The sequence below is a fragment of the Dichotomopilus funicola genome (assembly GCF_033296635.1).
Source record: "Dichotomopilus funicola strain CBS 141.50 unplaced genomic scaffold C8A04scaffold_33, whole genome shotgun sequence".
Classification (NCBI taxonomy): domain Eukaryota; kingdom Fungi; phylum Ascomycota; class Sordariomycetes; order Sordariales; family Chaetomiaceae; genus Dichotomopilus; species Dichotomopilus funicola.
In genome coordinates, this window is record NW_026944054.1 from 223,021 (window position 1) to 246,918 (window position 23,898).

General features: G+C 53.7%; 9 protein-coding genes and 1 non-coding gene across 10 annotated transcripts; 4 read left to right on the forward strand and 6 right to left on the reverse strand.

Annotated features, from left to right (window-relative positions):
* Positions 1–545: 545 nt before the first annotated feature.
* C8A04DRAFT_28888 (uncharacterized protein) lies at positions 546–1,217 on the reverse strand (the record flags this gene model as incomplete). Its single annotated transcript, XM_062780813.1, has 1 exon — positions 546–1,217. One exon carries the CDS (start codon positions 1,215–1,217, stop codon positions 546–548), a length of 672 nt encoding a protein of 223 aa, XP_062636832.1.
* Positions 1,218–2,582: 1,365 nt separating this feature from the next.
* On the reverse strand, positions 2,583–4,121 carry C8A04DRAFT_12389 (uncharacterized protein; the record flags this gene model as incomplete). The annotated part of the gene is made up of 1 exon (XM_062777324.1): positions 2,583–4,121. The coding sequence occupies one exon, from the start codon at positions 4,119–4,121 to the stop codon at positions 2,583–2,585; it is 1,539 nt and encodes a 512-aa protein (XP_062636833.1).
* A 643-nt stretch (positions 4,122–4,764) lies between these two features.
* Positions 4,765–11,662, reverse strand: C8A04DRAFT_28890 (uncharacterized protein; the record flags this gene model as incomplete). Its single annotated transcript, XM_062780814.1, has 3 exons — positions 4,765–10,790; positions 10,845–10,990; positions 11,043–11,662. 3 exons carry the CDS (start codon positions 11,660–11,662, stop codon positions 4,765–4,767), a joined length of 6,792 nt encoding a protein of 2,263 aa, XP_062636834.1.
* Positions 11,663–12,314: 652 nt separating this feature from the next.
* Positions 12,315–12,881, forward strand: C8A04DRAFT_28891 (uncharacterized protein; the record flags this gene model as incomplete). Its single annotated transcript, XM_062780815.1, has 1 exon — positions 12,315–12,881. The coding sequence occupies one exon, from the start codon at positions 12,315–12,317 to the stop codon at positions 12,879–12,881; it is 567 nt and encodes a 188-aa protein (XP_062636835.1).
* A 479-nt stretch (positions 12,882–13,360) lies between these two features.
* On the reverse strand, positions 13,361–14,365 carry C8A04DRAFT_12364 (uncharacterized protein; the record flags this gene model as incomplete). Its single annotated transcript, XM_062777316.1, has 1 exon — positions 13,361–14,365. One exon carries the CDS (start codon positions 14,363–14,365, stop codon positions 13,361–13,363), a length of 1,005 nt encoding a protein of 334 aa, XP_062636836.1.
* A 2,903-nt stretch (positions 14,366–17,268) lies between these two features.
* On the forward strand, positions 17,269–19,018 carry C8A04DRAFT_12324 (uncharacterized protein; the record flags this gene model as incomplete). The annotated part of the gene is made up of 4 exons (XM_062777304.1): positions 17,269–17,445; positions 17,536–17,846; positions 17,920–18,454; positions 18,512–19,018. The coding sequence occupies 4 exons, from the start codon at positions 17,269–17,271 to the stop codon at positions 19,016–19,018; spliced, it is 1,530 nt and encodes a 509-aa protein (XP_062636837.1).
* Positions 19,019–19,170: 152 nt separating this feature from the next.
* On the reverse strand, positions 19,171–19,806 carry C8A04DRAFT_28894 (uncharacterized protein; the record flags this gene model as incomplete). The annotated part of the gene is made up of 2 exons (XM_062780816.1): positions 19,171–19,738; positions 19,796–19,806. 2 exons carry the CDS (start codon positions 19,804–19,806, stop codon positions 19,171–19,173), a joined length of 579 nt encoding a protein of 192 aa, XP_062636838.1.
* Positions 19,807–20,693: 887 nt separating this feature from the next.
* On the forward strand, positions 20,694–21,281 carry C8A04DRAFT_28895 (uncharacterized protein; the record flags this gene model as incomplete). The annotated part of the gene is made up of 1 exon (XM_062780817.1): positions 20,694–21,281. The coding sequence occupies one exon, from the start codon at positions 20,694–20,696 to the stop codon at positions 21,279–21,281; it is 588 nt and encodes a 195-aa protein (XP_062636839.1).
* A 217-nt stretch (positions 21,282–21,498) lies between these two features.
* C8A04DRAFT_t77 lies at positions 21,499–21,569 on the forward strand. Its single transcript has one exon. It is a non-coding gene; the product is annotated as a tRNA-Gly (tRNA).
* On the reverse strand, positions 21,510–23,244 carry C8A04DRAFT_12335 (uncharacterized protein; the record flags this gene model as incomplete). The annotated part of the gene is made up of 2 exons (XM_062777309.1): positions 21,510–21,571; positions 21,720–23,244. 2 exons carry the CDS (start codon positions 23,242–23,244, stop codon positions 21,510–21,512), a joined length of 1,587 nt encoding a protein of 528 aa, XP_062636840.1.
* Between the last annotated feature and the right edge of the window lie 654 nt (positions 23,245–23,898).

The window sequence follows — 23,898 nt, forward strand, 5'->3', positions numbered from 1 at the left end:
GTTCAAGTCAAGAAAACTAAAAGAACGAATGATGAAATTCGTTGACGTTATAAATTCCATCACATCAGTGTGTTTTGGGATCAACATAATTATATGCTTGTTGCATGACGACGATCCCATGAACCTCCCAACAACACCGCAGGCCCTCTTAGAGAGGTTCCTTCGACGTCGCGTTGACGTATCTTTCTCAGTTGAACAAATCAATTTCTGATACTCGTGGGTATCGATATGATGGCCCAGTGTGGCTTGGGTATGTCATATGGGCGTCGATGAGCTCTTGATCAACGAGATCGGTCGAGCCTGGGAGCTGTTTACAGTGGGGAGATACTCTCCGGATTGCATAACGCCACCTGGCTGAAGGTTTCGGGGTCTTCCGTCTACATTCGTACTTCACCTAAGAGGTAGGTAATATATGCACGCCACGATTCTGACAGTCAAAAGCAAGTCTATTAACACCAAGGCTGTAGCTAGAACACATAACATATGAAAATAACCGCTTGTCAACCGGCTTCCCTGCGACCCCCGACCTTATTCCCCCACCCGCGTCAAATCAACCCCATGGTATAACCTAATCCAGCAACAAGGAAAAGCCCCACGACCCTTCCAAGCGCACCAGGGACCGGGACAGCGGACACAGCGCCGCTAACCTTACCGTCCCCCACCCCACCCTCCGAATCCTGCTTCACGTTACCCTTCTTAACCGCCTCCACGTTGTCCACAAACGCCACCCACGTCTCATTCTGTTTGTCCATCGACTCCCCCATCACCGCATCACACAGATCTAACACCTTACCCTCGTCATAATCCTTCTCCGTGCAACTTTTGAGCGGATCCGACTTCGACGACTGGGCCGATTTAGTATCGGCCAGACACGCCTGGGTGGTGTTGGCCCACAGCCAGCCAGGTTTAGCGTCCCCTTCTTTGGGCTTTATGCAGAGGCAGTCGAAGATGGTGGTGTTCTTGCCGGAGCAAGCTTCCGCGTCGGAGAGACGGATGGCGATGGCGATGGGGTACATGCAGTCGACCATGCAGGGGGGAAGGTCCTTGGCGAGGGCCACGGGGTCGCCGAAGGCGCCTTTGACTTTGTCGGTGAAACCGCGGGCGGCGTATTTGTTGGTTGGGACGGTGGAGGGGTTGGTGGAGGTGGTGGACGCCGTGTTGGTGTGGGCGGCCGCGAGGGGCAGGAGGAAGAGGAGGGAGCGTGCGATGAGCTGCATTGTGTTGAGGGCGAGGAGATGGGCAAGGTTGGAGCAGGTGAGATTGATAGTGAAGTTGGAGTTGGAAAAGGAAATAGTAGTTGTGAACTAAGCGAGGCGATATTGAGCGTGATGGAGATGATGGACGGTTTGATGAGGAGAGCAAGATGAATGGGTTAGCCCAATCTCAACCACATTATATAGACATCAGAGATCTTGGCGATCGCATCAAGAAATGCCGCCAAGGTGTTGACATTTTACAATGTAGAGGTCAATTTTGTGAATTTGGCCCCAAAGAGAAACAATCACTCCTCGGCCGAAGCCCCTGAACCATGCCCGGGCCTGATAGCCGGAGCGGGTGTAGTCTGTATGCGGTTGTTGAACTCAGTCTCGTCTCATGGCTGCATACACTGGACGGCCCTGAAACAGCCTCCCGCCAGCAAAACGGGCAACCTTGAACCAGCAGTTAACCAATCTTGCCCCCAACGTGGTTCGCCGACGGCCGGTCTCCGGCCGTCTTGCCCGGTCGGCCGGCGGGTGGGGCCGGAGTGGGGACTAAGTGGGTCCGGTCTCGGCCCGAGTTTTGGGCAGGGGTGCGGCTCGCGAAATATTTTTGGTGTTGGTGCTGTTGGTTCACCACAGCCAACCAGAGCGCGTTTTTACCATCGGGCTGGAGAGAAAAAGGAAAGTGGGTAGGAAAATAGGGCAGGGGCTTGAAAAGCTTGTGTAACTTGAGCGGGATGGGAATCGGGACCTCCTTTTCTTTTTTTGTGGTCGCGGCTGTATTGTATGTGTATGTATTGAGACACAGAGGCAGGGGATCAAGAGCCGTGTCGCTTCAATCTCAGATTGGGTACTGTACGAGCTCGCGTTTCATGACTGCTTTTATTTGAGCTACACACCTTTTAAAGTCTTTACAATCCAACAGGCCGTACAGATAGACTCGCAGGCGCTGGGCTACAACACTAGATATCTAGTTACAAGTTAAAGGAATACATGGTTTTGTTTAGATATCCCCCCCTGTGATATCCTTTCCTAAACAAACTCGAACGATGTGGAATGACTCAGTCATATATCAAGATTCGGGGTCATGAATATGCAGAATACCTGCCCACATGGGAGACCTAGATAAGCTGTCTGGGACCGTGGCCAAACAATGCCGCGGTCGTTAGAGTTTAAAAATATGCATGTGGCTGCTGTTCCCTCCGAGACGTTGACTTATCGTTGCGGAGGTTGGTTCAAAGAACGCCGGCTCGTAATCGCCAACCTGTGATGTATGCGGTTAAATGGAGACGGCGATATGATCCTAACGCCCGAGGCCATGCTGCATATCACAATAATATCGGAGCACAAACGTGCTCGCACTCCAGACTCTTTTAGAGCAGCCTAGAGACCCGAGCTGCTGCTCCCCTCGACACTGCCTGTATCGATGCCCTTGCGAACCGGCTTCGGCGCACCTGGAATAAAACGCACGTCGACGAATGGTTCCAGGTGTGCCAGAAACGGGAGGCGGCAATAGGACTTCCCACCGCGGTGCTTGCAGTCGGTGTTCTGGCAGACATGTCCGTTGACGCAGCCGCTAGCACGACAGCCACCACGCCGCACGCAGGGCTGCGAGCGCGCAAGCTGCCAGAGGGCAGGTAGCAGTTCCGGCTCGATTGGCTCGTGGTCGTACTCGCAGTTGTCGCCGGCATCGCAGGCTCGCCGAAGCTGAAAGCTGTTGCAGACGCGGCGCTTGTCAATACGGCTCTTCAGGCGGGTGACGAGTTCTGGTTTGACGGGGCGGAGTAATGGGTCGAGCCGGTGGTTATTCACGTTGACCATGACTTGGCCGCGAGGGATGCTCGAGACTTGTGGGAGATGAGACGGGTGGGTGTCGGGGGAAAGTGATGGATTGTGTTTAGCTGCCGACGGACTCGGTGGGGAGGACGTGTCTGAGTGTTGATGGCTGTTGTTGGTTTTAGGATCGCCGGGTGGGTTGACATGCAGTAATTTGCAAGTTTTGCCATAGCGGCATTTGCCTAACGAATAGAACAGGCAATTGGTGGTTTTTTGCTCATCCTTGTGTGTTGGAGGCACAGCAGATGGCGTCTTAATGGGAGAGGCAGGCCGGCCAGGCCCTGAGACCGGCTTAACAGGACTCGCGTTCGACCCGTTACTAACAGAGCGGTATGCCGCGGAGCTATCGAGCGGAGCGTGCCGGAAGACACTGCGGAACTCCTCGATACCCATTCCCAGCTTGTGGAACTCATCGTGAAAGCGGACACTTGGGGTATCGATTAGCGTAAACTTGGAGCTATGGCCCATGTAGGGCGTCAGCTCGGAGATGTAGCCGACATCGTGGCAGGCAGCGAAGTAGATGTGCTTGCATTGGCTGTTGTCGGCGTAGAGGCGCAGCATGGCGCGGAGCTTGAAGTCGGCATTCTCCTTGAGTTGGCCGGCGTCAATAAACTCAGTAAGGCCGTACGACTTGTTGAAGCCAGCGATGAAAGGGGCCATTGACCGGCTATCGGCGCCGACGACGCCTGTCTTGGAAAGTACCTTGGACAAGCCAAAGACGTTCGCGTAGATGCGAATCATCACCTCGCAATGCTCAAGACCTTTGCGCCGCAAACTAGCCTTAATCTCATCATTAAGTGCCTGTGCTGCGGGTCCGCCGCCCTCCGAACGCTGGGACAAGTAGGTGTCGTTGAAAAGGTAACCATCACCGTCCACAAGAACTAACACGAAGGGGTTGCGTTCTTGGTCTTTGGCCATCTGCTTGTACTTTTCCCGCGAGTCACGTTCCTCCTCATAGTCGCTCTTGAGTCGCTTGTAATTGTCGATTAAAACTGCATATTCCTCGAGAAGTTGGGACAGGGCGTCGTTTCTTTGGTAGGCGGCGAGCTTGGCCGCAGCCTGCTCAATTGCTTGGTCGCTAAGCATCGCAGCAGGTGTGGTTGATCGTGCATGCTAATGTGGCGGGTACGGGTTAGTCTGAACTGCATGAGCCAGGGGAACATGATCTCCGATGCATGTGGAATACTTCCATACCAAAATCGAGCGCAAAGTGAAGCGCCGGGCAAAACAATGGGGGCGGAAAGTAGTCGCAGTCACGGCTGCCCATTTGTGCGCAATTGGGAAAAAAGTACGGAACAAACAAGTGCAGAAGAATAAGGAACGAAAACCAAACCAAACGGAGCACGGGTGTTTTTTTGTCACGACCAAGCTAGGGATCAAACGGATGGGAGTGCCACACATGAAGAAGCGGTGTCCTAGGGCGAGAACAAGGAGGCCCCACCCCCCACCATGCCACGTCCCACCAATTGTTTCCCATTTGTTTGTTTGCCAAACCCCACCAGAAGCTCTCGGAGCTTAGGTACCCAACCTAAGACAAGAGAGACATTGGAAAGCCATGACCGACAAAAAGAACAGACAGGATCAATGACTTTGTGACCTCGAAGTGCTAGGATGACATGGGACAGCTGAATGGTCCATTCTTAGACAATTCCTCAAAAACTGGCACTAGATCCCTAGCTAATATCTTTCTCCATCGACCACCAGAACTGACTGTTGACCTCCAGTCCCCTTACAACCCCCCTAAAACACCCTCAACCACATCTCCCAACATCCTCAACCCATAAAACCTCGCGACATTCCCATACACCCCCAATCTCCGCAGCACCTCTCCCCTGCCCACACTTTCCTTCCACTCACCACTGCAAGTACAGTGTTCCATAAACTCATTCACCCTCAACGCACCACATCGCGCACACTTCAAGTCTTGCGTCGTCCATTGCAAGACAAGTGCCTCCACTTCCCCAAGCAACCGCTCCTCCACCTCGTTGCGGTCATACTCCGCCTCGCAATACGAACAACGCCAGCTCCAGCCCTTGTCCTCCGCATCGGCTCCGCCGCCGTTAGCAGAGGCGGGGAGTAGGTCCTCGTCGCGACAGAAATCGAGATCACGCGCCATCGTGCAGTTGTCACAGCTGACTTGTGGGAGGCGGAGAGATTCGGAGGGGTTCTGGAACGCCCCGTCGCGAGAAAACTCGCGCACATCGAAGAGGGCAAGGAGCTCTTTGCGGAGGAGCCGGGCCTCGAGAGTGATGTTCTTGTCCAGGGAAAGGACTTGCATCAAGGACTTGACGAGTTCAAGGACGGGGTTGGCGGTACTGCTGGATTTGTTGTTTTTGTCGTTGCGGCTGTGCGATAAGGCGGATTGCGGGGTGAGATGGGACAGGTGAGAGCCAGGGAGAGATGGGAAGTTGTAGTCGGCCGCGAGTTCCGGGTGAAGGAGTTCGCGTTTTTGCGTGGCGATGAGAGAAGTGATTTCCTTCTTGAGAGGCTTCTCGAAGACCTTACCAAGAATGATTTGCCCGGGGGCGTCCTCGGCCAGACCCGCGTTGCCATTCCGGATGGGGAGTTGGGTCAGTCGGGGAGTTGCGGTGGGATCGCTCCCTGTCGCTGGCCGCTTGATGCCGTGCATCAGCTCGACGAACTCGACAACCCAGTCCCGGAAGATGGGCTGGAGCCGGACGGGGAGGAACGCAGCCATCTGCCAATGCATGATAGTCTGGAGGTCTTGTTCATCCCGTTCCATCACCTGTTGGCAACCTTTGCCGCCGTAGTTGAACTCGTCGTACCACACTAGGTAGTCCCAGTATTCTTTGATCTCCAGATCGATAAAGTGGAACAGGGGCTTGCCTTTGATGCTCTTGAGAATGTACTGGGCGTACGCATACGCGTTTCCAACCTCGGATTTGGTGGTCTGCAGCAGCAGACGGTTGGGGCTTGCGAAGATCACTTGCGAGCCAACCCGCCGGAAATCCGCCATCAGCTGCAGCAGAGCCTTGCGACTCATCATCTGCACGTAGTAGTGCAGCGCTCGGTCGTAGAGACATGATGCTGGCGACTCGACCCAGCGGACGAGGTGTTGCACCATAACATCGGCCATCGTTGAGCCCTTGCAGGCTTCGGCCCACCAAGACTTAACCATCTCTCGGAGGACTTGGACGCCGGCATTGGCGAATGCATTCTCTGAGAACAATGACTCACTTCCATCCGCAGCGCCGTCACTGGCTGGGTTGAACGATATGCCGTCGGCGCCCTCTAGTTCGTTGATGAGAGAAGACGTAAGGATGGTATTGATGGCGAGGTTGCGAACTTCAAGGTCGATACAGACGGAGGCAAAGGTGCCGGGGTTGTTGACAGATGGGAGCTGGACTTGCTCCAGCGGGCCGGCCACATCGTCCTTCTCATACCCAGCGTGATCGGGCCGCGGGCTGTTAGACCACCAGAGAACAACATTGTTAGCCTGTAGCCGCCGAGCATAAGCGACATCGATCAAGAACCGAGGATCGTCACGCTCCAAGTTGCACAACGGGACGTCCCCGTATTTGGCCAGGGCAATTAGGTGGTTGATCCAAGACCCGAGACTGAGGTAGTGGTTCACCAGACGCCGAGCAACCACGGTCTGCCAACCCAGCGGGGGGAGCGAGCTGTCAGCCTGGTCGTACCGTAACGGCAGGACAGGGAATTCGCCAAGGATCGGGATATCGTGAACCAGCAGGTTGCGTTGTGATGACTGAATCACCATCATGGTCGGCCCCGACTCATCCTTTTTCATCTTTTTCACCACATCACCAACTTCGAGGAACGCCTTTCGGCGGGTCGTCACTTGTGTGACTTTGAACGCCAGCTTTTCCTGGTATGTGAAGCATTCTTGCCAGTTGGAGTCGTCACCCTCTTCCCGGCTCCGGCGTGCGAGGAAATCCAAGTACAACTTGGAGATGTTGGGCAGTTCTTGGCCACCATCCTTGCTCTTTTGTTGGATAATGATATGCGCCTGATCGCCGGTGGTGGAAAACAGACCGAAAATCTGGCGCTCGCCCGCACTGATGTGGGAGAGGTATATGTATGACATGCGTGCTCCATCCAAGTAAGGCTTTGGCTTTGCAGGCTTGGTTAAGCTGGAAAGATCGAATCCGTGGTCGAGACCTTTGCCGAGGACGCCAGGCTGGCCTTCATCAATGGTACAGTGATTGCCAAGTTGAAGAACCGCCCGAAGGTTGAGCGGGAGCTGCTTCTCGTACACACCTTCCACACTGGGGTGGTTGAACAACAACGAGAACTTCTCGGCTTCTGCAAAATAGGTCTCCTCGGGAACGCTGAGCTTAAATAGATGGACAGACGAGTGGCCGTTGGGCAGGGTATGGTAGACTTGCTCTACCTGACAACCGTTAACCTCAATATCCGGTAACTCTTTGCTTTTAAGGTTGAGGAACACCTGGCGAGGAACGTTGACCTTGACGTTGTGAATTTTGCCGTCGATCAACACATAGGCAAGGACGATGCCGGGATTGTCCGAGGCCCGAAGCTGGAGGACCTGCCAGGTGTTTCGGAAGGTAATCTCTGCTTGATTCCTGAACGTCTGCTGGATGTTCCCTTGGATGTTCTTACGCCTGTCACCAAACAAGTGTCTCCGTCGCGCGCGAGCCTGCTTTTGGAGCTTCCACTTCAATTTTTGATACTCCAAAAACTCCGGGTAGTCCTCGCTGGGAGACGGCATTTTCTTCGGCAGCGCCGCAAATGGGTCTTGGTTTTCCGCCGGTTCGGGAGACTTGCGCTTCTGCGAAGATGGGGCCTTTTGGGACGCAGAGATGGCAGAGCTGACGGTTCTGGGCTTCAGAAGCGACCCAATGTCTTCCAGATCGCCTAGACGGCTGCTATTGGGGGTAGCAATTTCTTCCAATGGACCGCCTTTCTTGGATGTCCCAAACAGATCCGTTAACTTCTTTTGCTTCATCTTGTCATCCTTGATGTTGATCCGGCGCTGAAGCCAATCTGGGTGCGGTACACGCGGCACCGGGTTCCGGACCTTTTGCAGCGCGGCCGGAATCGTGATGAGCTTTTGGATGACAGACCCTAGACGTTCAAGGTAGTAATCCCAGTCCAGGAGGGCTCGAGGGTCGGTGTCCGCGGGCTCTTCCTTCAGCCACTTCTTGAGGTACAAGCGCTTCGTTTCCTCCTCAGCGGAGAAAATGGCGACTGGCACGGCACGCTCCGTGACAGGAGCACCCTTGGGCCGCGCGCAGATGATGAACTTGCAGTTCAGACCTTTGTCTTTGACCATACCCTCGCCCAAGAAATCGGCCAAACGCTTGGCTGTTGTGATGGAGGTCGACTTTTGGCTCCCGTATTCTTCCAACGTCTTCGACATGCTGCGGTTCTCGGAAATGAGTTCCATGAGCTCCTCGTCGGCAAGTGTCGCGCCTTTGCTGTGCAACACATCAAGCCATTGGTTGGCAACTTTGGCGACAGCACCGTAGCACTCAGCCAGAGTCGTGCCCTCCAAGAAAAACTTGAAGATTTGCTGCTGGAAGATTTTAATGAGCTTCAGCTCACCCCTTCGCTTGACCTCGAAGCCTTTCAGTTCTGCCAGAGTGCCGTCATCATTGAAGACAGCGTATCTTTTCTTCAGATTTTTGTCTTCCTCTTTCGAAGTAGGGAGGACCATCGCTTTGTAAGGCCCGTCGACTTCGAAAAAGATCGAGTTGTCGCTGTGTGTCTCGTACTTGAAGGTTGTGGGGTCGACCAACGTCTGGTATTGGTGATTCGTAAATTTGGCGTGAACCAGGTGGTTCAACATGACACAAGGGTAGGAGATTGTGAACTTCTTGCCATTTTTTAGCTTGAAGGCGAAGTTTTCTGGGAAAGTCGCTGGTAACATGCACCAGATACCATCTGTGTCGAGTTCCAACGGACGGCCCAGTCGTTCCACCAGTGATCTCGCCAGCTGAATGATGGTGGCGCCTGTCAAACAGGTCACGCCAGCCATTTCCATGGAATACCACCGAGACCCCTTACGCATCACGTAGCCGTAAAAGGAGTTTAGAATGACCTTGTGTGCCAACTGCAGGGAGTCGAACAGAACAATCATCTTCTTGGCGCTCTCGACCTCCGAGGCAGCCGCACCCGAACTCTTCAACGCGTCTGTCTTGCCTTTCCAGACTTTCGCCTTGCCCTTGTAGTCATACCGACGGTCACGGAAATCTCTCACAGTGTTAATGTAGAAAGGATTCTCGCGCTGGCAAATGATGGCTTCTCGCACGATGGTCGTCGAGTCGCGAATCTTGTGGTAAACCTTTTGTGAATACAACTGCATCCGCTTCTTGGTGAGAGTGGTCTGTTCGTCGAGGCTCAGGTCCTGCCATGAGCGCACCGGACTGTTGGCGAACTTGCCTGGAAATCGTTCATTTTCCAGAGCGTGCCTGATCATGTTGTACTCGTCCCGCTTCGCCGGCAAGTATTCGCCTCTCCACGCCCACGGCATGCGCCTGTCGCAGGTCTTCCCAGGCCGGTTGAAGTCGCAAGCCGCGCAGTCTGACTCTGAGATCATGGAGTCAGGCTGCAACCGGTTGGTAGTCATGATGTTGGGATACATGGATGCCACGTCGAGATGGTAAATGAGGGGTTGTTCGTTGCGGTTTGGTGTCTCCTTGAGGTTCAGCAGCTTCGCTGCTATTTGCTGTTTCACTTCCTCGTAGTTGGTGACATCGTCCATGGACTTTTTTTCCTCGACCGTGATACTGAACGTAAGGGCAGCGTCCAGATCATGGAGTAGTTCGTCAACCGCCCCTGGATCAACAGCAAAATTCACGGGAATATCCGCCCGAAAAACGCCGGCCTCGATACTCTCGACGTGCCCGCCAACGTATGTTTCCGAGTCCAGCAGATGGCCGTCCCAGAAAGCTTCTTTTGGGGCCATGTGTTTGTTTGGGAGCACAATCTCCTTTTGATATGCCTGGACCATCAGAAGCATCTCGCAAAGCGTTCCGGTACCCTTTCGCAGAGTGTCGTCGGGCCCGAGCGGTAAGATGGTGCAGAGTGAGAAGATGAATGGGTGGACATATTTCATGTACAGGTAGTACGTCGCCACGGCGTCGGAGACGGAGTACTCGGCAAGTGTCTGTGGGCGCTCGCTGGCGTATGGCGTCATGAGTTCGGGGTCAAGCTCGTCGGGATCGTACCCGAGTTTGGCGACGGTGACAGCTTTGAGACCACGACTCCCTTGAGGAAGGTAACTGTCACGATTGACCCAATGGAAGCAGTCCATGTGCACACTGTAGTTGCATTTGTACTGATCCTCGCTGTCCTTCCTCCACCCAATCTCATGGTACATGTCTATGCCGTTGACGCTGGCACGGGCTTCCACAAATGGCCAGTCGAAGAAGTCGCCGTTGTATGTGGCAATAACGGTCGGTCGTGCCTCCTTGACGTGCAGGAAGAACCGTTCCAGAACGGCCTTTTCGTCGGGTTCATTGAAGATCATGAAAGGCCCTGGGTATTCTGGTTTTGGCGTGTAGTCAAAGTCGTCAATGTCTTCTGAGACAACCTCGCGGTTGGTGATAAGGAATCCTTGACCGTCAATCATATAAGAAATCATCATGATCTGGTCAACAGCCGCATCGGGGAACTTCAGGGGAGCTTTGCATGTCTCAATATCGAAGGCCATGACGACGGGATCTGCAGGCGCCAATCGCTCTCCGTTGCGAAGGATTGTCGTTATTCCATTCTTCGCCTCCACAAAATACCAATTACCGACTCGAATGTCTGTGGCGTGTTAGCATGGGTAGGCGTAGAACGCCATGAGCTAGTCTAACGCACCCAAGTCTATCATTACTCGTACGTGATATGGGACGTCGTATTCCCGAATGTCAACAATAAAATCGCTCGCTTCGGTTAATGCTGGGTTGTTTCGTCGATCGTCTGTCCGGGGCTCGTCATCAAAAAGATCAAAGTTACCGTTCGCTCTGTTCTCTGTGTTAGCACTGCAAAGTCTTGACGCTTGTTCGATGCACACACGTTGCGACCTCGGCATATGTGTCCATCGCATCCATGCCCTTCTTGTTCTTCTCAGCAATGGGCATGATATCCCGTCTAGCAGCCATCAAATCTTGAACATTGTGAAACCTAAGTTCGACAAACGTTCTCCGGTACCCGAGCAAGTGATTCGGCATGTTGAGATCCTCCTTCTCCACCCGCCTGAGACCCTTGACGACGCCGCCTCCGGGAACCCTCTTACACCACTCCTCCACCTCGCCCTCGTGCCCTTTGCGGCAGGCAATCACAAAGTACGGCTCATATTCCACCGTCGCCTTGAATGTCGCGCCATCCTCCTCAATGAAATAGCAGTCCAGGGCAGCCCGACCCCCGCCGCCGGGTACTCGGGGGTCATCAATTGATGTGGGCTGAATGTTCACCAGCCAGCCTTCACGTTTCTTCCCTGCATCATAACGCGCAAAACCCATGTTCTCATCGATCTGATGCGCAAGGGCAGTCCGTTCCCATTTCTCGTCCATAGACGTCGCTTCACCTCGGGCGTTGGACGTGGCCGCGAAGGTCTTCGTTCGGGGGCCATGGTAGGCAACCTTCCCGCCACGGCGGTAGCCTTGTTTTGGTCGTCGAAGGGATGTGTTGGGCATGGCCGGTTAGGGGTGGGCAGCGGTGCCCGAGGCTGCTGGAATGGGAGCAATCGTGGAGCCGAAGCCCTCGAAGCGGGCAGCAGCGGTGAAGAAACGACTACCGACAGGACACCAGTATGGAAACAGGAAGAAGGTGAATTGTTAAGAAATTAAACTCATGAAAAGCGTCGTAATTCCTCCAGTTTGCTCATGAATTCGTGAAGTGACTAAAAGGGGTTTGTGCTGGGTGTTGCAACAAACTGCTCTGAGTTGTCAAATCCCATTAAACTGCTTCCCTGCAAACGCGCTCAACGCGACTGGCCGACGCGACAACGCGACCTTCGGCGGGGCACAGTCGCAGGGGTTGAGAGCACCTTACCCTAACCCTGATTCCGGGCAAAATGCCCCGCAATAGAGGTCTTCGGCAAACAAGGGCCCAACCACGGATTGAATCCTGCGAAAAGAAACAGCAGTCAACTTCCTCTGCCCCGAAGGTACACTTGTACAATGAAAGGATCTTGTCCAGCGTAGCCAATTGCTAATGTAAAACGATGACCTAGTTTTAGCCCTTCCTTCCGTCGTGTGTTTCCTAACAGCGAGTATCCGAGACCTCCCTTGGTCTGTTTGCAGTCGCTTGTCTCTGATCAACTTTTGGGCTTCACCCGCATCTGCCATGTCAACCTCACAACCACCGACGCGGAGCGAACTTCCCGCAGATCCAAACCGATCGTGGATTCAACAACCAACTACCCCCTCCACAACCTCACCCCAACCACCACAACCACCCCCTCCCACCGAACAATCCTTAACCGACGGCTCACAACCTGCTTCGACGCGTCCCCGGCCCCGGCCCCCAACCATATCCGAAGCGGCGCAGACCATCAAGCCCGCCGACTTCCTAACCTTCCACCAAGCGCCGTGCGCTCGCACCGGCCTGTTAACAGGTATCGGTGCGGGCGCGGCCATTGGTGCTGTACGATGGATTATGGGCCTGCCCATTCCGCGCGCGGCAAACTGGGCGGTAGGCAGTGGGGTGTTGGCAGCGGTCGGACAATATGAGTACTGCCAGCTACGGCGAATGCAGGAGCGAGAGAAGGTGAAAAGGGTGGTGGAAGTACATGCGGCGAAGCGCGCAAAGGAAAAGAAGGAGGAGGATGAAAGGAAACGGGCAGTGGAAGCGGAGGGGGCGAGGAAAATAGAAGCGGAAAAGGAAAAGGGGCGAGGCTGGAGGCTTTGGTGAAATGTATAAAAGTAGGGGGTGTATGATATTGCTGTACATATGAAATGGATAAAAGTTGGACAGGCTAAGGAGAAGGAACCATGTGGACAGGCGGATGCAAGCCACCAAGAGTTCCCCGCAGACAAAGTGTTCTCGTGTTTCGACAGCTATATCCTTCAAAGGAAAAGAGAACCCGCGTTGCAACGCCAAAAATTTACAACAAAAGAGATTTGCTGCTTGATGTTCAATCCAACCCATACAGTACCCACGCGACCAGCAGCTTAACACCAATGCGCCAATCCGAATAATGGATCACCTCAAATACCATAACTGGGAAAGGCCAAGAGAAGTAGCGCGATCGATCCAAAAACAGCCGCCCATCAGTGAAAAGCCAAACGACACGACAAGACATCATCCAAAAAACGCCGGGTAACAAAGAAACGCCCAAGAACCGGAGCCCCGATCCAAGCCCGAAGCGACGCCATAACAGTCGATATATCCTAAACACCAATCAACTCCCCCACTGCCGCCGTTACAGCTGCCTCTCTTTCTAAAAATCTCACCCTCCTTCGCTCCTCCTTCGCGACCTTCTTCTTTTCAATCACGCCCGCAGCAGCCGCTCCGGTGGTCGGTCCCGGCGCAGGGCTCGCCCCGCGACGGCGCATGCTCCTCTTAGCACGGGCGTCGCGCTCCTCTCGCTTGCGATACTCCGCTAGTTGCTGGCGACGGCGCATGGTACGAGCGTAAGCGATGGCGGGGGTGGGTTTGAACCCGATACCGTTGATACCTGTGCCATCATCATCCGAGTCGTCGGGATCGTAGATGGTGATTTCGTCGTCGTGCCAAGTGAGCGATGCCCGAAGGGGGTCGACTATGTTCGACGGGGTTGTGGAAGTCTTTGTGGTGTTTAGTTTTGCGCTTAGAAATGGGGGGGTTCCGGCCCGTTTCTTAGACGATCGGTTGCGAGACTGAGAAACCGGCTCTGCGGTCACCGGTGGAGGTGTGGGTGGGGCGAGTGAGGGCGCTGTAGTGGAGGTCGTCGAGCTGTCGTTATCGTCGTCGTCATGGGTGCTGGTGTTGGCTATGGTCTCCGATTGACCAACAACTGCCTCATCCAAAGCAAGCTCGAGCGGTTTCGGGGCGATCGGGCTGGCTCTCTGAATGGAAGGGCGGCGACGGGGCAGGGATGGAAGGGCAGGCCGGCTCGGAAGGGTCTCAACATCCGCCATATGGACATCCGGAAGCTTAACCCTTTTGCGAGACGCATCTTCATTGTCGTTATCCACCGTCGCCGAGTCCATTGACATCCCAAATCCCCCGCCCCCACCTCCAAGCGCCAGCCCTCGAAACCTGTGTGCTACACGTGTGCGTGGGCTGTCGTTTCCGTCCTCGGACGGCGAATTGGGGTCAAATGTGAATATAGAGGCCGTGTTAAGCTTGAGAGCGCCATCTTCGAGCATCTCGCTACGTTTCCGCTTGGGTGTCGTGAATGGTGAGTCGGACATCCTGGCGGCTAGCTGCTGATATCCGATGCAATCAATTGCGGTGCCGAATTCAGGTACGCAGGGGAACAAAGCTCGGATCGCGGTTCAAAGAATTTCGAGGGAATGTTTCCAAAAGTTTCAAGAGACGCTGGTTAATAAAGTAAAACAAAAGCCCGAGCGGAGGGCAGGAAAACGACGCTTCTACAAAACCACTTTGTGGCCTCCGACCCGATCTTGTTTCCCGAACCTTGGGAGAATGACCGGCCAATTCGTTTGTCTCTCCGAGTGCAGCACAGTGCAGGGGCGTGCCGCATTCAGCAGGCCAATACCCATGGATCGTCAGCCCCAGATAGTGGATCGGCAGCAGTTTCCACACGGCGCGGGCCCCGCTTTCACACGTCAGATGCCCCGCCTGTACGACTTCACCCGACAGCCTCGATCTCCCATTCTCATTGTGAAGGCGGCCCTCCCATCCCAGAGCAACACGGTGAAAAGACTGCCACGTGGGATGGGCACAATTTAATCCTCGCCCAACAGCCACACAACTTCAAAGAACATGCCCAACGCGAACTATAACATGCTGAACAAAGCATTTTCACGATTCTGCAACATCGGCCCGACCCCCACCAAGGGGTAACCGGCGCCACGTCTTCCAGAAGCCTATGGGTAATGGGCTGCTGTTCTTCCACGTCTGAAACGATAATCCCACTGCCTTATCTTAGAGATTTATTTTCGCAATTTTACATCATACTCCGTGTTCCAAATTTTCCCCATAGCCAAGAACCGTTGCGCCGAGATGGCTCACCATTGGACAGGTCAGTACTCGAACGATCCTCGATTGTGCTTGCCTAAACAGCTCATCTGGCGACCTGCAGGAGCTTCCATACCACAGGCCTCGACACTGGCAAGATACTACTAAAATGAAGATACCCAACGGTCGCTTGAATGTGAAGAAAAAACGCCAGGGGCGTTGGCGGGTGTCACAAATCCATATCACCTAGAAGCCAATACGCAACTTGCCGCTTCGGCCCGGCTTCTCAAACATCAGTCCAGTCCTCACATAAGTTTCTGCGCCGTCCCTCAATCTCCCTTCGCATTAATTCAGATATTCTACTCCGATTTCACACTATGAAGATGTACCACCTTCCCAAAGTCCTCATATCATCACCTTACCTTGTTCCTTTCCTCCCTTCCTCGGCCCCCTCCCCCGACGCATTTCTCTAATTATCTGTAACCGACCCAAGCCTACAACCCACATATCTCTCATACTCTCGCTACATAGCTTATCCGCTACATCTCAAACTCAGCCTCTACATTCCCGAATCTGAAAGTCTAGTTAGAAGGCATTGGAACATCGGAGACGATGTAAGCGAAAAGGCTAACGAGTAGGCTGAGATTTTGTTCAAACAACCCCCTCAGGAGTTATAAGCAGTACAGTTACGTCTGGAGAAGCTACTGGCACTCTCCTCATCCAGTCACTTAGCACACATCTCGAACCCCACATTTTTCTCACTCAGTTAAGGAATATATGATATTTTCCCACAGCAAGGTGAGCTTTGCTTTCTAGTTCGTGAGAGCGCGGTTCAAGGTGCTACAACCCACACTTTAAAATTGTACGTTCAACGAAGAAAATGCCAAATTAAAATGTAGTAACAGATACGGCTCTGTGATGACCATTGGCGTTGTATTGTACTTATCTCGGACCGGCAAAGAATGTAACCTTTGGGTAGCCCTGGTCTTCTTTGAGACGGCGGCAACAGCATGCTTAGAAACGGGCCCCCTTTTCCCACATATCTATCAATCCTGAGTGCTGCTGAAAGTAGTGAGCCACCATTTGTTCCTTTTGTAGCAATGCGGCCCAAGCCTTTAGGTTGAGCCCGTGGAAGTTGAAAGAATGGGTCGACCCCCATCCTATCCATACGAACCAAAGTTCTAAAAGAACTCATGCCAATCTAGGACTTCCAAATGTGTTGTATATTGAATTCAAATGCAGTACCGGACCCATTATCCTCACCTTCAACGTACCCTTACAGCGGAATTGAAAGGGGTTGGTGTCAGGACAAGTCCTCAATTTTCCTTTCGGTTACACCAGAAACTACGACCACTCTTTGAGGCTAGGGGAGCCGGTTGTGAATTTCCAACAAGACGGGTCGTAAAAGTACCACTCTCAAAGGGTGTCGGTCGTGACCGGCATTGGGAAGAAATATGACTACTCGATGAACTAGAAAGTAAAGACTGTATTTTTTCTTTCTTAAACCCGAAGGGGCCCTAAAAAGGCATCCAGTGCGAGCTGCAGGTGGTGCCATATTGTGAGGGACCCACAAGATCACCATTGTTGTTGAGGATGCTATTGGAGATTTGGAGCCTTTTGCCAGACCTCTCTCGTCTACCTTACCAATCACCCCAACCTTTGCGCTCAGTCACCATATCCTCGGTGCTTGAATAAGTTAGGAATACCCGATAACCATGGCCCCCAAAGTGCTTTTTGGAAGAGCGCTTTGCCTGAAACAGTGCCGGTAGCTAAGAAATCCGGACCAAAATCACCCCGCAATGAGCTAGGGGGTTCGAGTGCGCCTTGTGCACAGCCACGACCATGTGTGTCCCTTCCGTGTTTGGCTTCGGCGTTGATTTATGTACAAGTTCATCCAAACCAAACCATGCAGTTTGAAGCCATTAACGGTGAATGAGGCTCTACAAGCGCCCGCCCTAGAGGAGAAGTCGGGCATGACACGTCAACCATGAAGCATGAGGCACAGACGGTCTTGCCGTCAAAACATACACTTCGGAACCATCTCAAAGCTAGGTTGGTTGAAGTGATGAAGGCTTCACTCAGCTCACCTCCTTCACACAAGTCTTATTCCTCCCACCACGGCACCTTCTTGTCTCCTAAAACCAAAATCTAGGGCTACGTACTAGTTGTCATAATGCCAGCACCTGGCGTGGCGTCATGCATCATCCGCTTCATTTGCGCCGTCCCCACGGGGTTGTCTGGTTTCAACAGCCTGGTAGGCTACATGGGCTCAAAAGATTTAGGCGACATTTTTGATGTGATTCCCCACGGCAGAGACTTTCTCAAGGGGATGCGCATTCTAGGCGGTGCGGTGAGCTGTTCCTGTTTCCTGTTGCTACGGCCTGACATCCTCTCTCATGAGTACATGGCCCAACTGCTGACTCAATCTTGACCTTGGAAGGGAATCGCCACATTTTCCTGGAACTTCCTCCAATTTGGAACATCTCCCTTCTGTCGCGGTTACTTACTTGCTTCGATCGGGGTGGTCGATCTCGCCCTCGTCATTCCGCTCATCATAGGAATTGCCTTGGCATCAGGGTTCCTACCTGGCGACTATGGGCCGTGCGAAACGGCGTCAAACTGGAACAATGGCACTGACGGCCGCAACTTCTTCGTTGTTGCAAAGGCGAGTGGAAACTTTTCAGAGGACGATGACGCGAACGCAATCTGCCACAAGATAGTGGAGGGCTGGATCGTGAGTATTGTGGTCGTGTAAGTGCACAGCTCGAGTCATTTCCTGCAGTTTCTCCTGGATTTGAGGGAGGAAACTCACCCCTTTTTTCAGCATCATTTACATCATATGCGGCGTTTTAAATGTTCGTTCAGGCTGCGTTGGGGAGAAAGGAACGAGGGTTGAATTTGGTTCTACCTCTCAGTATGATCTTGACGGCTTCCCATTGCTTTGGGCGGTACTTCGACTCCCGTTTCGACTCCCGTTTCGGTTCCTGTGCTTGGTCTTCCGGATTTTCCGAGGGATTTATATCTTCCCGTCCCGCTACACTATGAAATACCTGGGTAGGCAGAAGCGTGCCAACCGGACCGTGGCACATCCCAAAGGCCACGAGAGGCAACAGGACTTGGATCACAAACCAGCCCGGCACTTTTCACGTTTACGCTTACCCATGGAGTTGACGATACTGATAGTAAAGGATCTCCATTATACCGATCTTGCCAATTTGCGCCACACTTCATACCACTTCCGGGCTGTCTTTTTCGGCGACAACGATCCAATACAGACGGCTAGAGACCTCCAGGAATTCGCTTGCGCCGACGGAGGCCCTTCCATCAACTGTGAGATCTGTAAAATACAGACGTGTCAGGTACAGCCGCCCCGATGCTTGCCAGACAGTGAGACACCATCACTGACCTTTGACTAGGGCTGCCGTCATCAAGCTTTGATCCCCCGCTCCGAAGCGTTCCAGCACCTCACCGGCTGCCAAGCGGCCTGTTCTAAGTGCTTCTTCATTCACAACTGCGTCAGCCGCCCCCAGCCAGCCCGCCCAGGTCAGAGCTGGAACGGTGGTCGGAGGTTCCGAGGCGCTTCCTATGGGCTTTCAAGAGCATACAGCCCCACCGAGCCGAGCAACAGTTATGGGTCACGGCTCAGCCAAGCCGAAGATATGTCCCGCGAGGAAATATGTCACGCCTGCTTGAACCTACCGAGACAAAAACAGACTGAGATACGGGATGCGACGAATCTGGCCGAGATTCAGCGCCAGGCAAGGTTACCGATGGCGTGTTTCCGCTGCCGGAAGATGTTACCAGCAACGGGGGTTAAGTGGTGGGTGAATTCACGGACGGGGGAGGAGTGTAAGTGGTTTGGACATCCGGGGTGGACAAGAAAGAATGAGCGGGATTGTAGGCCTAAGGTCACACACGGTTAATGGTTGGCTGTGAAGCATGTGAGTGTGGGGGACAGCGGGTATTTGTTACAACTACATGCGCACTTAATTAATTACTAAAAGCAAACACCTGGTTATTCATCGTCCCAAGCGCCGTTCCCTAGCCTCCATCAATGTGAAATGTATCGACGTTTTCACGCCGTGTCCCCCCGCTTAGGCGGCCGTATGCCATCATCCTTCTGCTGATCCATTCCTCCCGTGGCCCGCCGTTCCGGGCAGTTTGCTGGATATCGGTATAGTGCTTCTATCGTCTTGTCGCTCACTGGCGGCGGGGCACCGGGTTTGAGCGTCAACTTCCCACTGGTCACCGTATTCATACTAACGATATAACCGTTATCAGCAACGGTAATCCCGTGCTTCTGCACCCGCCCATCGATATGGGTGGCCATGACAGGCCTGTTCCGTCCCTGCACTCCGAGGTACCGTCCAACTGTGGTGTGGGCTTGGGCGAGGACCGGAAGCTTTTCTCGCTGCTGGTTCTCCGGGATGCCGTCCGTTGCAAACTGCCTGATTTTGATTTCGGATTGCATGTGTCCCAGCCCAGCTTTACCATGGCCGGTTTCAACCCACATGTGTCCTGGGGCCGGAGTTGCCATGGGAACTTCGCTGGTTGCAGGTACTTTCCACGCCCTCACAGTTGCGTTGGGTTGTATCTTTTTGCCGTTGGCCTGGATTTTTTGGATGATCCGCTTTGTCTCTTCGCTACGTGCCAAATGTTGTGTTAGACCACCGTCATAAAATTGGATTTGAGCTCCGTACCTTTGACTCATGGTGCTCTGATGGGAGAAAGCCCTGCAATGGAAGGCGAGGAGTAACGATCGGTGGAGTTGTTGGGACTGCAGGTGTTCATTCGCCTGAGAACTGCTTTCGCGGATGATACATGAGGGACGGAGACAGCAAAGGGTTCATCACCGTGAGGTCGCTCATCAGTTATTAATATCCCGTCATTGCCGCCGTAGAATGGACCATGTCTACAGCCCCCATGTATTCAGGTGGCCATAAAGCTCTCGGCCCACGCTAGGGCGGTTAGCTACTGGTCGGCGTTGAACCTCAGACGTGATGAATTGTTTCAGAACTTCGCCTGAGTCGTTGGGGGCCGTGATGCAGCATCTCAACGGCGCTGAGACCTCACCGGCTTCCGCGATCTTGCGTGGATGGATATAGCCGCGCGGCATTGTTTTTACGACGTAGAAAATCATCTCTTTCCCGTTGGTATCATTCGTTGAGAGTGGCGTTGCGCATGCTTCGATTAATTACCTCGGCGCCTCCATGGTACCTTGCCTTATAGGGTCGTCGGTCAGGTAGCCCAGTATCTCGAGAATATGCAGGGGGTGACGGGCGTGTGTTTGGGTCGCGTTGGGGGATCAGTCACAATGTCCGCATAACGTACAGTGCCAACAGTGGGTGTGGGTGGCAGGGCTGAATGGGCGGCTAATAGACATGACTCCTTGCAGCCGTGGTCACCAAAGCGGTCCAAAGGTGGCTGAGCAATCAACCTCTGCTCGCCGGGCCTCTATTTCTATGCTTGCTATCCATATCTCTCATTCTTCCGATTCTCCGACACCTTCAGCTCCTACGTCCAAAAGTTTTATTTCGGCTTAATCAAGTTTTTCAGCCAAACAGAATCAACCGCACTGTCGCCTGAGATAAAGTTAAAATGGCAAATTTCAAAACACCTATACTGATTTCTGCCCTCGGCAAAAACGCGAGCTCCACCATTTCACGCCTTGCTTTTCATACTCCTTACGGTCTTGTGGTCGAGGAAACCGCCGATGGCGTTTTCGATGTTAGGCTTTCCAACCCCCCCAGCAACAGCGAACAAGCGACGAAGTCAAATCCCAGCCAGCCGGGCTACCGATATTATTTCTGGCCGGACTACCAATTAGCTTTCGTATTTTATGAACTGGACTGGGCCGGAAACCCCGAGGACGAATCGCACGTGGACGACGAGGTGTTGGAGGAACGGTATGGCAAAGTGTGGTTCCAGGCACTGGACGACTGGGTGAAGAGATACGAACAGGCTTTCGAGCGGGAAGATTGCAAACCCGACAGTCATGAAGCGCTTTTCCCGGATCCGACGGACCGCCTTGCCTGGGATCTGGACCGCGTGTTATTGGCGGCTTGGCTCGCATTGCAGCCCGGTGTGGACAGCGTGGAAGTGCAGGATGACGGTGGAAGAAAGGAGCTGCTCTTGGAAAAGGAGGGAATTGGAGAGACTTTGGGAACGTATTTGCGGGGGTTGTGAGGGCTTGGTATACACGCATAACAGGCTTTGAAGTTGTGATCACACGAGACACCGACGGTGTGTCCCTGTACCAGTCTAGAAAGTGTGTGATAATAGAGAGCTTACGGTTGAGCTTTGAAGAATACCTTAGATGGTGGTCACCAGAAATGACCAGCGGCTACCATTGAGTTTGGCGTCTCGTCTCATGTGAGTGTCCAGTTCCAGGCCATTTAGTGAAGCGTCAGTGGTTTAGTGGTAAAATCCATCGTTGCCATCGATGGGCCCCGCGTTCGATTCGCGGCTGACGCACTCTTTTTCTTTCTCCTTTGAACCATTGCATTCCCATTAACAGGTATTATCCATCATTACTTCATCGACGCCTCCCCGGCATAACAGTCCCCCACATATCCTTCTTCTGCATCGCCGGTTGCCAATACTGCGTGTCGGACTCCCACCAACCTTTATCAATCATAGAGGCATTCCGACAGTTCGGTCTCTCGTGCGACTCCTTGTCGCCAAGCGGCCACAACGGGGCCCAGCAGACTTCGTCCAGCCCACATGCTGGGCATTTCTTCCACTTAGTCCACTTCAGCCTGTTCATAAGCTGTTGGATGATTTGTTGGGCTCTGGCAACAGAAGTGTCGTTTGCTGCGGGGTCCTCGGCGAACAAGTTGCGAGCCTCAAATAAAGTCGAGCAGATATCTCGTGCAACTGTCTCAACAGCCGTGAGAATCAAGCCATCTTCCAGCGTCTGTGGCGAGGCAGCAAGGGTGTAGAAACTAGAACACCTGTCGATAGCCGCCTCCGAGCGTGTTTCTGTGTCCTGTATGGAATAGTCAATGTGCGTATTCAACGCCCCATTCAACTCAATCCGCATCGTCTCCGCATCGTGCACCCCTTCCGCCATGTACCTCAACCTGTCCGCGTACCGACTAACCACCATATCCACCACCCCCTGCCAGTCGACCGCACCCACGTTATTACCCCCAGTCCCCTTCCCCCCAGTCCTCTCCCTAACAACCTCCTCCACCCTCCCCCGAATCGCCCTCAACTCCTTCCCCCCAACACCTACCAACCTCGGCAACCCACCACTCCCCCTCAAATCCAACCCCTCCCAAAACCACGCCGACACCATACTCCCCCAATCCACCCTCACCCCCCCGGCCCCCACCCCCCCAAACCTCTGCCCAACCGCCCTTACCAACCCAAACATCCACCCCTTCCTCCCACCATCCACATCCACCTCCGACTCCAGCCCCCCATCAACCTCCGGCCGTCGCATCCCCTTCCCACTAACCATCTCCATCTCCTGGGCAAAATCACATTTAATGACCTCGAATCCGGCTTCCATACGCAGAATGCCTTGGAGCCCCCAGGGAGTGACGATGTCGCAGAGGTCGAAGGCGCGTGGGTATTCGTCCCAGATGGAGGAGTTGGGACTGAGGCGGAGGAGGATGTCCTGGGTGTCGAGGGTGCCCATGTCCGTGCTGCCGGCGGAGGTGCCGTCGAGGTAGAGGAGGGGGATGGGGGAGGTGGTGAGGTAGCTGAAGAGGTAGCCGTGGGAGTCGTCGGTTGTTGGTTTTGGTGGTTGGTGTTGAGAGGAGATGGGTTGCTGTTGTTGTTGTTCTGGTTGTTGGTCGAAAAGGAGGCTTGGGGTGTGCGCCGGACGTGGATGGGCTAAGAGTTCGGCATGTTCGACTTCAAAGGCGAGCCATTCTGGTCCTTTAGGGCCTTGTGGCTGGCGCGTGCCGTGGTGGAGGAGGACGCCGGGTGGGATGGTCACGACAAAGGAGGACATGCCGTTGTGGTTGAGAGAGGATCCCCACTGGCGCATGGCTGAGTGGATCGCGTTGAAGATGTCGTAGGCGTTTCGTCGGGCGGCATCGTGGCTTGGTCGGAAGGCGTTGTTGGGTGTGGGTGTGGCGGAGGAGAGTGTTGCGAGGGCTACTAGGCCGGCGCCTGTGAGTCGCGCAAGTGATGCCATTGTGACGGGGATCGGCTGGGTCCCTCCAATAGCGCCAAACTAGGTCGTGTTCACTAACTTTGGTTATGGAGATAATTTCGAAGGGAGAACGCTGGTTCTATCGTTAAGTATATCCCACAGGCGGTGTGCCTCGACACGCTGGCACGGTATGAGAAGAACAGGACACGAGTAGGAGTAAATCCCGAGAAATGAAAGCGGAGATAAACATTTTGAACCCATCGAACCATCGCCAAGCTGACAAGACCACCACCTGCTGTGCCAAGGATCGCCGGTGCATATCACAGCGATCATGGTGATCCATTCGTGGGGCCGGTCTGGGTGGTCAAGGTTCGTGAGGCGAAACCGGGGTCTTTCAGCCCCTCCTCGGTGGTCTGCCGATCGTTCATGGTTTTCCTGAATGTGACCAGGTGCAGACTTGTTGTTCTCTTTTCATTGGTCCCACGACGCTGAAATGCAGCTATCGCGGAGGAACACTGCATGTTCAGGTGGTCAAAAGCGCGAATCACCGTCCCATCGTCCGAAAGAAGGAAAGCGTAGGTACTCGGATATGCGTACCGATGTGGGTTCTGTAACAGATTGAAGGCCCAGAACAAGAGTTGTTGGCACAAATACCTGTTCATGAAGAAATTCATTGGAAAAAGTCGTTGTGGAAAT